The 13,538-nt window shown below is 39.6% G+C and overlaps 1 protein-coding gene across 4 annotated transcripts in view; it reads left to right on the plus strand.

Annotated features, from left to right (window-relative positions):
- The first annotated feature begins 43 nt into the window (after nucleotides 1-43).
- Nucleotides 44-13,538, plus strand: part of LOC133400363 (cytotoxic granule associated RNA binding protein TIA1-like) — a 26,452-nt gene continuing 12,957 nt past the window's right edge. The window contains exons 1-9 of one of the 4 annotated variants that reach the window (XM_061672914.1): nucleotides 44-108; nucleotides 391-635; nucleotides 1,371-1,467; nucleotides 1,697-1,795; nucleotides 3,955-4,009; nucleotides 4,708-4,795; nucleotides 4,979-5,054; nucleotides 9,881-9,989; nucleotides 10,075-10,173. In XM_061672914.1, the coding sequence (XP_061528898.1) occupies nucleotides 607-635; nucleotides 1,371-1,467; nucleotides 1,697-1,795; nucleotides 3,955-4,009; nucleotides 4,708-4,795; nucleotides 4,979-5,054; nucleotides 9,881-9,989; nucleotides 10,075-10,173 (652 nt within the window). In that variant the 5' untranslated portion in view covers nucleotides 44-108; nucleotides 391-606. The remainder of the gene's footprint in view (nucleotides 109-390; nucleotides 636-1,370; nucleotides 1,468-1,696; nucleotides 1,796-3,954; nucleotides 4,010-4,707; nucleotides 4,796-4,978; nucleotides 5,055-9,880; nucleotides 9,990-10,074; nucleotides 10,174-13,538) is intronic. The other 3 variants (XM_061672917.1, XM_061672915.1, XM_061672916.1) reach the window with 3 other exon arrangements.

Below are 13,538 nucleotides of genomic sequence, written 5' to 3' on the forward strand. Positions count from 1 at the left end.
CAAACCCTACCCGTCAACCTTTATATTCTACTGCCTACTCCTGGATGCAACCCGCTACTACTGTCATACTTGGGACTCACCCAGGACTGCGCTGCACTTCACTGTTTGGTAATGAATTATTCCAATTTTGTTGTACGAAAAAAAAAAAAATCGACAAATACACAAGTAAAATGAAATAAAAAAATAAAAAAATCCGTGTTGATCAGTGAAATTCAGTAATGGGCGTTGTAAAGTAAAGAAAGCACAATCTAATTTTGTCGAATAACGAGCTTGCAATCAAAGTTACAGTTGAATTAGTTTGATGCCGACCAAATGTTGGAAACGCTTTTCTACGCGGGTGCGTTTGATTTGGCTTCATGTCATTTGGGTGCGCTTGATTTTTCTTGACAGGTTGACGCTGCTGACGCTGCTCTTCCGCCATCTTCAACTTGCTATTGTTTGCATCAGACGGAGGCTGAATGTGCTGTATGAGCGAGCGGAGTCAACCACAGGCATTGTCGGATAGCTTTGGCGCTCCACACTTTCCCGTTCCGTCGCTGAGGTCAGCGCAAACGATTTGTATGTCACTGACTTAAGGGCCTCTCAGGACGCGACCACTAAACCTTGATGATGGACGACGACCAACCTAAAACATTGTGAGTACAACAGACCCCGTCTAGCTCCTGGACTGGGAGGCTGTTACGGCGGGCGCGTCTGAAACATTTCCACGTTGATAAGGATTTGCCACACCGAAATTCAAACACACTGATTATTGTACTTGAATTACATGTTCGTGGCGTCTACATATAGGTTGTGATATATATGTACCATTCGTACCTGGAGAAAACGTTACCTTAAGATGTATGAGGCACCGGAATCAAGGTTTGAACATGAAACTGAAAGGCTAGTGAAGGATGGCTGATATTAGCTTGCGTGGTGAGCGTTGCATTTTGGATTATAATTGGCATAAGGCATACTCAACATTTATTTGGATTTCAAACAATTTGTCGTTTTAATTGTTTGACTTTTCAACAAGACATTTCTACTTGGAAGCGTACATTTTCTTTTTAAATATAAATGATCGCAGATAAGAGTTGTCAACTGTTTTAACATGAGGCCCGTTGCAGCCGGCTAGCGCTATCCTAAGCTAGCAGAAAACCAAGCCACGTCAACGCTTGTTGAGACAGCCCAGGACAACTGTAGGAAAGGGGTAACCATGTTTTCATTATCGGGCTCGTACAAAATATGCACATTCCTACACGAGATACTATTTTTCTACATCGCGGCACTCAAGTCACGTTGATTAAAAGCTAGCCCGGTTCCTAGCCTTTGTTACATGGTACTTCCTGTTTAACAAAGATGTGACTTCTCCACTTTAACATTTCTTGTAGGTATGTGGGGAATTTGTCCAGGGATGTAACAGAGCCCCTGATTCTGCAGGTCTTCGCACAGATAGGACCCTGCAAAAGCTGTAAAATGATTTTTGATGTGAGTGTTGCGCTTGCAAATATTTTTTTGTCAATGGGGAATAGGCCATTACAGGTCACAGTGGTTGTATGGTGTGGCTTATGAAGGTCTTCAAATACAGGTGTATTTTACTGATTTGTGTATCGTATATGTCAGACCATAACATCTCAAACTACTGTACATGACACCGTTTTGTAACACGGACACTATCGTTTTGGACTTAATATCAGTCTTGTTTTCCAATCGACAGACAGCTGGCAATGATCCATACTGCTTTGTGGAGTTCTTTGACCACAGGCATGCTGCTGCCTCATTGGCAGCCATGAATGGAAGGAAAATAATGGGTAAGGTAAGCTATCGTAACTACAGGGTGCGTGGGGATTGGGTGGTGGGTTTGGGGAGTTGATAGTTTTAAAATGCATACACACAAACAAAAGACCCAGCACATCAAATATTTCACTGTTTATGTGACATGCTGATGTACTCAGGCTACAACACCAGATAATTCTAGCTAAAGTTGATGTCTTATTGGTTTGTTGATTCCTTCAAGTTGGGAAGCTGTCACAATTGAACAGAGCTGGTCAACTCAAAGTCAAGTCATATTTGGAGCTGACTTTCTGGTTTCGGTCTTCAATAAAACACATTTGTTGTAGGTGTTAAAATGGGTGTGCGGTGGACGGTATACATTTGGACTCTACCAACCAATCGCGATGACGCTTCCTGATGGAGTCATCATATCTGCCCCATTATGAAAATTGCATAAGCATTACGAACCAGCTAACTACGAGCTGCGGCCATAGGTATGAACAAAAGAGAGATACGACACGCCTCTTTCGAGCTACGTGCCCACGGCGTCGCTCAGGAAAGCCACACACCTGTCTATATAAGACCTTACAGCTCACAGTGCATGTCAGAGTAAATGAGAATCATGAGGTCAAAGGAACTGCCTGAAGAGCTCAGACAGAATTGTTGCAAGGCACAGATCTGTCCAAGGTAACAAATACATTTCTACTGCACTTAAGGTTCCTAAGAGCACAGTGGCCTCCATTAAAAGAATAAAATAAATGGAAGACGTTTAGCACGACAAGAAACTTTGCTCAATTTGGCCTTTCCCGGCCAAATTGAGCAATCGGGGGAGAAGAGCCATGGTGAGAGAGGTAAAGAAGAACCCAAAGATCACTGTGGCTGAGCTCCAGAGATGCAGTCGGGAGAAAGTTCTAGAAAGTCAACCATCACTGCAGCCCTCTACCAGTTGGGGCTTTATGGCAGAGTGGCCCGAAGGAAGCCTCTCCTCAGTGCAAGACACATGAAAGCCCGCATGGAGTTTGCCAAAAAACACCTGAGGGACTCCAAGATGGTGAGAAATACAATTCTCTGGTCTGATGAGACCAATATAGAACCTTTTGGCCTTAATTCTAAGCGGTTTGTGTGGCGAAAACCAGGCCCTGCTCATCACCTGTCCAATACATTCCCAACAGTGAAGCATGGTGGTGGCAGAGTCATGCTGCGGGGCTGTTTTTCTGCTGCAGGAACTGGGCGACTAGTCTGCATAAAGTGTAAAATGACAGCTGCCAAACATAGATCAATTCTTCAAGAGAATTTGCTCCAGAGTGCTCTGGAACTGACTAGGGCGTCGATTCACCTTCCAACACGACAATGACCCAACGCACATAGCCAAGATAACAAAGGAGTGGCTTCAGGAGCAGCCTGTGAATGTCCTTGAGTGGCCAAGCCAGAGCCCTGACTTGAATCCAATCGAACATCTCTGGAAAGACCTAAAAATGGCTGAACACCGACGTCCAACCTGACTGACCATGAGAGGATCTGCAGAGAAGAATGGGAGAAAAATCCTCAAAACTGGTGTGCCAAACTCATAGAGACATACCCAAGAAGCCTTGAGGCTGTGATTGCTGCCAAAGGTGCTTCAACAAAATATTAAGCCAAGGGTGTGAATACTTATGTACCTATTTTTAATAAATTTGCACAACTGTCTGAAAATGTTTTTACTTTGTCATCATGGGATTTTTTTATGTAGGTTTTATTTTTATTTTTTATTTTTTTCCTTTTAAAAGAAAACTATATTCAAATCATGTTTAGAATAAGTCTGTCACAGCAAAATGTGAAAAAAGGGAAGTGGTGTGCATTCTTTCTGGTGGCAGTATACACACCTGATTTTAGGAGATATTCTCAGTTGTTAGGATCAATTGGATAATTGTTATCTTTCTGAGCCAGTGTTCTTTGGGTGCTTTATTTCTCGACAGTGCTCATTTTTAATCATACAACTTAAACCAAGATTTGTAGTTTTTCAGGTAATTGTATTGCTGTCATGACTAAAATTAAATTATTAAAAACTTTATAAAGCTAAGTTAAGGCAAATGTCACATAATTGGTGTGGTCAAGCCATATGTTCGTGTTGGTCAGACTATCAAAAGGTCACCTGATGTGATCCCATCACAGGTCTCTTATTGTAAATCCCACCCCACCTGGCCTTTTTTTGTCCCTTTGCAGGAAGTCAAAGTCAACTGGGCCACTACGCCAACAAGCCAGAAAAAAGACACCAGTAGTAAGTACAAGTTATTTGGTGATGTTATTTTATGTGTACGGAACATGTTCGTTTTATCTTGTCCAAATGATTTGTGTCAATATTACTCAAAAGATCTCAACCTGTTTCCCTGTTGTGGAAAAAATAAAGTTTATCATATCTCCTTATCCACAGTGAGAAATCAAGTAATTTGGATGACGTTATTGGCATTTTTTTTGGCTTCACCTTTTATTTGTATCTAATTTCACTAAACCAAGTTTGACTAATGCATGGAGGTAAAAATCAGGTTGCTAAATAAACCCCTAGTTTATGAAATACAGAATAGGAAATTTAAATACTGTGATGGAACTTCAGTTCATGAATATTTTAAAAGAAATATTGACTCATGCAGTATATGGAATAACACACAAGGTCATACACAAATTCATGAAAGCCTGCTCAAGAACAACATTGACTGTAAAAACATTTGCGTCTGGCATTAAAGCTATTAAAATTAACTCGTGGCATGTCGATGCACTGTGAAATTTCTTGCACCTGAAAAATAGTTACTGAACTATACTATTATTGTATTAAATGTATTGTTCCTTTACTGAATTGGTTTGTTGCCACACTGGCGGCTCTTTCAAACTCCATATTATTCCTTCTGTATGACTCCAGTCAATGTTGGCAAACAATATTTATTTTGAACATGAACAATTTTGATTACTTTTTTTCCAAAGATCACTTTCATGTTTTCGTTGGAGACCTCAGCCCAGAAATAACTACAGAAGACGTTAAAGCTGCCTTTGGGCCTTTTGGCAGAATATCGTAAGTAATATTTAATGAGTTTACAGCATTACATAGATTAAACTACTGGGGATGGAAGAAAATATAGGTGGCTGCTCGAGAGAGGTTATTTCCTGGTCAGTCTTGGAGCAATAAGAGCTAGTTGCATTACATTTTGGTGTGTCTACGCACTCATGTTTCTGAAATTGGTCTGTTTGTCTACAGAGATGCACGTGTTGTGAAAGATATGACTACAGGGAAATCTAAAGGCTATGGCTTTGTGTCTTTCTTCAACAAATGGGTAAGTAGTTTTTTTAATTTATTTTTTTACTTGAATTGTTTGGTGGTGCTCATTGGGGTGGGCGTTATGGCCTCAAAATTATATAGCGATGTTTTAAGAAAATATGAAAAATTTAACAAAATGAACAGTGAACTTAATTTGAGGTTTACAGTCGGCAGTATTTAAATGTTCAAAGTGTCAAAGAATACCGGAATACCAATTTATACAGTTGTATAAAAACTGGATGCGGTGGTATCTGAATACAAGATTTTATTGCAGTAGTCTGATATAGTGCAATTGTGAAAGAGCAAATTTGTCTTGTTGTCTGATCCGGACATTACGTGTTGACTGTCTGAGACGTGTTCCACACCGCCGACATGTTTTTAATTTTTTATTTTTTTAAAAAATAACTTTATTGGCCGTGAGAGATTTACAGGACTACACCAAAAGACACCAAGACTAAAAATAAACTAGCTTTTGGATTCAAATATACTGTGCACGATGGCAACGCGGAGTAAATGTCTTTTGCGGAGCTGATCAATGACGTCATTGATTTGATCGGCGCATTATGACATTAAAGCTGATAAGTATAAAATGCTAATTATCGGCCGTTACCGATAAAATCGGTGTAAAGTCTACCCTTATTCCTATATCGAGCATTAATCAAATATTGATCAACTCGAACTTCTCTATCGCCCAGCACGAATTAACGCACACATTCATCCATCCATCCATCCATTTTCTGAGCCGCTCATCTTCACAAGGGTCGCGGGAGTGCTGAAGCCTATCCCAGCTATCATCGGGCAGGAGGCGGGGTAGACCCTGAACCGGTTGCCAGCCAATCGCAGGGCGCATACATACAAACAAACAACCATTCGCACTCACAGTCACACCTATCAGAATCAGAATCATCTTTATTTGCCAAGTATGTCCAAAACACACAAGGAATTTGTCTCCGGTAGTTGGAGCCGCTCTAGTACAACAGACAGTCAATTTACAGAACACTTTGGGGACATAAAGACATTGACAAAAAACAATTGTGCAAAAAGATGCAGAGTCCTCTAGCACTTAGAGCAGTTCGAACGACTAATATTGCAATAGTCCGGTGCAATGACCATTGTGCAAAGGGCGCTGAGACTTCAAGGAGTGTATGCGGTTTAAAGTGACGAGTAGTGCGATCATCTGGGACAATGTTGGTTGTGCAAATGTTACAGATACTCCTCAATCAGTGTGCACATGGAGCAGATGCTACTCTGGCATGAGTGGCCAGTATATGCAACTAGTGCAGCATGGCGAGAAAACTACAGTGAGTGCACGAGTAATACATAATTGGCCCCACAGAAATGTGACAACGAACTCAAGTCAAAAAATTGCCAGCTTGTTGTAATGGAATTATAGGTTAGGTGTTTAAGAAGTTGATCGCAAGAGGGAAGAAGCTGTTGGAATGTCTACTAGTTCTAGTTAGCGTTGATCGGTAGCGCCTACCTGAGGGAAGGAGCCGGAAGAGCTGGTGACCGGGGTGCAGACGGTCCGAGAGGATTTTGCACGCCCTTGTCTTAGTTCTGGCAGCGTGCAAGTCCTCAATGGTGGGTAGGGGGGTACCGACAATCCTTTCAGCAGTTTTGATTGTCCGTTGCAGTCGGAGTTTGTCCTTTTTTGTAGCAGCACCAAACCAGACTGTGATGGAAGAACACAGGACCGATTCGATGACCGCTGTGTAGAACTGTCTCAGCAGCTCCGGTGGCAGGCCGTGCTTTCTCAGAAGCCGCAGGAAGTACATCCTCTGCTGGGCCTTTTTGAGGACGGAGTTGATGTTGTTCGCCCACTTCAGGTCCTGAGAGATTGTAATGGGCAATTTAGAGTCGTCAATTAACCTACCGTGCATGTTTTTGGGCTGTGCGAAGAAACCCGTGTACACATTCATATACGGGTCATTCCACAGATGTGGTGAAATGGTACGAGCAATTATTAACATAGATACACATATATACATTAAAAGACATCAAATGTTAAAACACAGCAGTGTAATCAGGTATCAACATGTAGATATAAAATAATATATCAATAATTTTCCACCTCCAATTATTTTGTAATAAACCACGTCAAACGCATTTTTGTGGTTTTTGACCAGCGCCGAAGTGTGATATTTTAGCAGTCATCGACGGAAATAGGCACAGTGCGGAAAATATCGGCAAAATCATGCAACCACTTTGTCAATATCTGGTAAAAGCGTGCGCCTACCACTCAACAGAAGTTAATGACATTCCACGGTGAGATTTCTTTAAGGCACTTATTAGAAACAGGCATTGTGCTCGTAACTTTGTCGGTCAAAACGCGTTATGAGCAAGCGGCCACTCAATTTCATAACTGTAAACAACAACCGCTTCACGACGGCTATTTGGAATTGATGCAATAATCTCCAAAAATAATCACAGAAGGATCAATCAATTGCTTCAGAAGGAGTGGGAGACAATATTGACTTACATTTTTAAGTGTCGGTCATATTTTCGTTCGAGCGACTTGGACAAAATAACCAAAACGGTCGACTGTTTTGCGACATCGATCACCCAGAACCATTTTCGGCTTACATACGACCAGCATACGGCAGCATTTGAGCTCGATGGGAACACGGAGGGGCCGGTACAACCTGGTTAGTCTTTTCAAGAAAATGATGTCAAACTGTGACAAGCGTCGATCTCAAAGTGTCAAGTTACTAGCAATGATGAAAAGCGAGTTTGTATAGAATTAAATGGTTTCTTGTTTGATTCGTTGGAGGAGAAATGATTGGTCAATTTCGACCGTTTTCTATCGCTAGTGCACAGTGCATTGCTGACTAATTTTGACGAGTCACAGCAGTGTTGAGGATGTGGTCATGATTACGCGCATACTTTAATCCTTATTATTAAACTTGGATTCTGTTCCAATTATAAAGGCCTCCTGTCAAAAATTTTTTTTTTTTAACTATCTTTGATCAAAACATATGATTCACTTTGTTGTAAAAAATTTCAATGTTGTGTGGTACACTGGATTGTTACTGGTGCTTGTAACATGACAGGCACTGGCAAAGACCGCTGGTGTCAAAATTACGCACAGGTCTAAATGGCTGTACTATCGTTTACTAACACTGACTTCTGTAGAGACATTGTGTTCAGAACTATGTGTTAACGTTTTGAAATCATAGTTTTGTTCAGTCAAGGATTGGTATTTCGAATACATGTTGAAAGTCTGGAATGCCATAGTGTGTGTAACAGGAAGTGTGTTTGACTGGCAGAAAGCCCAGTCAAAGTTGCGTACATGCTGTTCTTTATAAACAATTTTGTGTGTACTTCCAACTGACAAAGCATAATACTGAAAAGGTACATCTAGGGTTTTATCAGTAAAAAATAGTTAAACCTGAATTAAAATAAAATTATAAACAACCTTAATGTTCCCTATGATCTAAAATTTTGACTTTACATTGTTTATCATGTACAAACAATTAGATAAACAATTAGTTGGTCAAATGATTGACTTAGAAGTTAATGGACAGTGATGGAACATGTCAACGTTCAAGCTTCAAGTTGGTCAAACTGTGAAGGGTATCATACCAAGTAACGTAACTGATACTGAAAAATTCACTAGTCCTATTAAGTTCTGATATCCACTGAATTCATTCACTTATACCTGTTAGTATTCAGGTCCTCCATTTTCCACGTTGTATTTTTAGTCAATGTTACACACATCTGTATTTGCCCTAAGTGAATTTTTTTACTCAATACTTTGCAGTGCATTAACAAGTTGGACATAAATTGGTTTGTGGGCCTACTCTAACACTAGTATTTGTGTGAAAAATTCCAAGGTTTTCAGACAATAAACAGCTTTCCATGTTCAATATCTTGAGTCAGTGTTACAAGCGACCAATGGTCATATGAAGTAAACTGTATGTTTTTATCCCATGAACCCCTAAATTTAACTGGTATACTTCAAAGAAATCTTGCTTACATATTTTCAACAAAATGATTCAAGTTCTTACATTTTTCTTACATGTCACAATTTCTGTACCACCTCAGTCGAATGACTCATACACCAATGTGCGTTTGCTACCATTTAATGGTGCCCCCAGGTACCCTGGGAGCAATTTAGGGTTCAGTGTCTTGCCCAAGGACTCTTCGTCAGCAGACAGTCAGAGCCAATATTTGCCTCACCAAGCCTTCGGGCACTGGATGACCTGTTCTACCAACTGAGCCACAGCCGCTGTGTTTGTGACAAACATACCTTTTGGAATTGTGGCCAAAATGGAAGGTCGATCTTGGTTTGATCGGACCATAAAACATTTGCCACACACGTTTGGGATATTTAAGTGTGTTTTTGAAAAATGTAGCCCAGACATATGAAGTTGAGATTGTTTTCACGTGTACTAAACAGCCAGTACTTCTCAGAAATTCATGCAACTCTTTCAATGTTGCTATAATTATTTTGGAACCTTCTCACAACTGATACCTTTGAACAATGAGATCCCTCTGATACTGTGGAGGCTTGTGCATTTAAGATGTGACTATAAAAAGTCCTATTTTCTTTTTTTTTTTAATAACAAAAACTGGTGTTTGAATAGGGGTGTGTAGACTTTTTATATCCACAGTACGTATCAATTGTGATAATGTCAATTTGCAAATTCTTGTGTAGAAAAAGTACTGCAATTGTGAATTGCAAAAGGCACAGCCATTCTGCATAACAGTAACACTACTTAACAAAGTGTTATTACTACCACCTCGAGCATGTATTTTTATTTTTTTTTGGTCAGTCAATTGAGATTTCAAATGACATTAATTTTCCTTTTTATTCATTTATTAATTTATTTTTAATTCCAGGAAGCGGAGAACGCCATTCAGCAGATGGGGGGCCAGTGGTTAGGAGGCAGGCAAATCCGAACTAACTGGGCCACAAGAAAGCCCCCTGGGCCAAAGACCAGCTATGAAAGTGTGTGATTATAAATGTGCAGCGATTGCTCGCTCACATTAGATGTTGTCACGCATGAACAGCAGTATTGTCTGTTTCCTCTCAGCAGGTAACTCCAAGCACCTGTCCTTTGATGAAGTAGTAAACCAGTCCAGCCCCAGTAATTGCACTGTCTACTGTGGTGGCGTCAGCACAGGACTGACAGGTGAAAATGCCTCCAGCAATTTTAATGACCGTCTTTCCATGCATCATAGTCACAAGCCATTTATTTCTTTTTTTTTTTACGATTGCAAATTATGTACACACACACACGCACTGAAGTCTTATTATATATCAGGTTGGTAATGATATTGGCGCTGGATTACAGATTTACAGGAAAGTATTCAGACCCCTTAAATTTTTCGCACTTTGTTATATTGCAGTCATTAGCTAAAATCATTTATTTTTTTCCTCATTTATGTACACACAGCACCACATTGACAGGAAAAAAAACAATTGTTGAAAGTTTTATTAAAAAAGAAAAACTGAAATATCACATAGCCATAAGTATTCAGACCCTTTCCTCAGTATTTAGTAGAAGCACCCTTTTGAGCTCATACAGCCATGAGTGTTTTTGGAAATGATGCAACAGGTTTTTCACACCTGGATTTGGGGATCTTCTGCCATATTCCTCCTTGCAGATCCTCTCCAGTAGGCTTGACACGATCAGGATTTTTGGGGCAGATGACAAGATGGAGCAATGTCTATTTAAATGGCCTGTTCATTTACTGTATATACTTGTGTACTTAATTGCTCCAAAAATTATATTTACAATAATGTATCTTTGTTCATCTATTTATGCCAGTGAGGCATAGTGACAGAATTAATGGTCTTCTATTAGATGGCAGGAAGTATATACTGTAATTGTTTCGTGACATTTTTGTTTGTTGGTGTGCTGTAAGATTTTTCAATCGTAAAATATGTTACTTGGCTCCATAAAGGCTGGAAATCACTGCTCTAGTCAGATCGTGTATTCTAATCAATCCGGTCAAACCAACATTACAACATGACATAAATAATGGGTGCTAACTTACTGTAATAAAATTTATTGTAATTAAATGACTTCAACCACACCGAAACTTTAGAGAATGATTCGACAGAACGGCGGCATGTTTATGTACAACCATTAGTGCTAGCACTAGCTTGCACTAATGGTGCGATCCACTCTTGTTGTCGTCGAGTGTCTCCAGTCTCTCCAGTCGCATTTGACAAGATAAAAGCCAATGATCGTAAAAAGAGGATGAGGTGGTATTGGAATACAAGATTTTATTGCAGTAGTCTGACATAGAGCAAATTCATCTTGTAGTCTGCTTCGGGCATTACATGTTGTCTGTCCCACACTGCTGACATTTTTATTTGTATTTTTTAAAATAACTATTGGGCATCAGATATTTACAGTATTACGTCAAAAGACGCGACAAGGCTAAAAATAAACTACCTTTTGTATTCAAATATACTGTGCACGATGGCGATGTGGAGTAAATGTATTTTGCATCATTGATCGGATCGTCGAATTATGACATCAAAGCCGATCAGCATAAAATGCTAATTATCGGCCGATACTGATCAGGCCGATATAATCGGTGTAAAGTCTACTCTCCAGTTCTGTCAGGTTGGATGGTGAATGTTGGTGGACAGCCATTTTCAGGTTTCTCCAGAGAGATTCTTAATTGGGTTTAAGTCAGGGCTCTGGCTGTGCCATTCAAGAATTTTATAATTGATATATTCTTTTGAGCATTATTATTAAATTGTGCAATTGCAATGCCTATGTTTTAGGGAGGTAAATACAGAGTCATTTCCATGAATCCAGTTGTTCTAATTTCCTAAAGTGCTTAATACATTGTAAAGATGCTAAATATGAAATAATCACTAAAACATATCATTAATATACGGACGGGGCCAGTCCAAGTTCTGACACCACCCAAAAAGGCTTAACGTCGGACGCTGCAGTATTACAAAATACAAATGTTGGCCATGGATTGGAAATGAAATGTCAATGTTTACACAAAATGTAATTTTTCTCACAAATCTATTTTAAAGTCCCAGGTAAGACGCAAAAAAAATTACTTGTAAATTTGACACATGACACAGTGTTTTTTAACAAGTCAGGCAATGAATAAATGGATAAATAAAATTGCTAATTATGTGAAATCAGGCTTCAAAATAGTCAAGAATTGAGATGTTCTTTCAGCTTGCAGATGCTGTGGGCTCTGAAAACCCCACCTCCCCGGAAATTTCAGCTGTCAATCAAAATGTGTGTGGCTGTCGACCCGAGCGCTGTTGTGCCGGACCTCCAGCCGCTCTTCTTACCACTGGCACGGTGCCATGTTTTCGCTGCTGCCTCGCAACAGAACACGCATGGCACTGTAGCCCAAATAAAAAAACACATTACACTTCAGGGAAGATGTATTTTTTTGTTGTAGTTGTAAGCATAATTTGATGGCCAATTGCACGCTATACTGTTAGTAATGCGTCATTATAATGAATAAAGAAGTGGCAATTATGGTAAATGGCCACTGCATGGAGTAAGGGTGCTTGGTGTTTATGTAGTGGGGGAGGGGCCTCGTGCCAGATTGTGTATGGCCACGTCACGGGGCTAGTTTAAAAAAAATAAAATACAAATCCGGCCAACTGAGATGGTGAGTTTTAAGCTATACCTCAACAATTCAGGATATGGCTGCACAATTAATTGAATTTTAATTGTGCTCCCGATTTTAGCTGCCACGATTAAATGAGCCTGATCGTCTGTGATTTACAAAATAAATAAATAAATAAATTTAATACATTTAAATTGAATAAATATTCCCAATGCGGCAACTGCTGCATATGAAAAGTGCTTCATTTGCAGTAGTGCCCGAGACCTAGTCGGCCAGCCATCGGGGAGCCGAATGCATGGTTAAGGCTTCATTAAGCTCCAGTGCAAACTTCAAAATAAAAGCTTAAAATGGCAATTGATATCCGATGTAGTAATATATGAAGCTATTATTTTAAAATTAGACCTGTCAGCAAGTTGGCGGAGAGGCAGGCTGCCTTGACTTCAACCTTCGGCTGGCCTGACCGCAATGAAACAACCCCGGGAATAAATGGATGGGAAAATCATAACTGTCGAGTTCTTTACAGTTTGTGACCGTGCACGACTGACCAATTGTCTTACCGTCATTGACTATACACTATATTGATGACTGGGATTTTCAAATGAAAATTTGGCGCTTGCACCCTGTTTTTGCCTTCAATGTATTAACTGTATATGCTTCCATTAAGTTGCACTTTGTAATAGAACATGTTTCACGTAGCCCTTGTTAATGTAAAAATGTTTTGGGTACATTTCTTTTTTTTATAAATCATTTTTAGCTAAAGATACAATTTGAACTGACATATTGTCTGAAAAAGTAGCGCAATAAAAATAAAGTTTTCCTAATATGAGTAATCATGATTAATGACCGTGATTACAATATATTTAATATAGAGTATTTAGAAACAAAACTTGAAAATGCCTTACCTGGGACTTCGTTCACACCAAAGAAAGACTAG

This window comes from Phycodurus eques, chromosome 3 (genome assembly GCF_024500275.1).
Source record: "Phycodurus eques isolate BA_2022a chromosome 3, UOR_Pequ_1.1, whole genome shotgun sequence".
Lineage (NCBI taxonomy): Eukaryota > Metazoa > Chordata > Actinopteri > Syngnathiformes > Syngnathidae > Phycodurus > Phycodurus eques.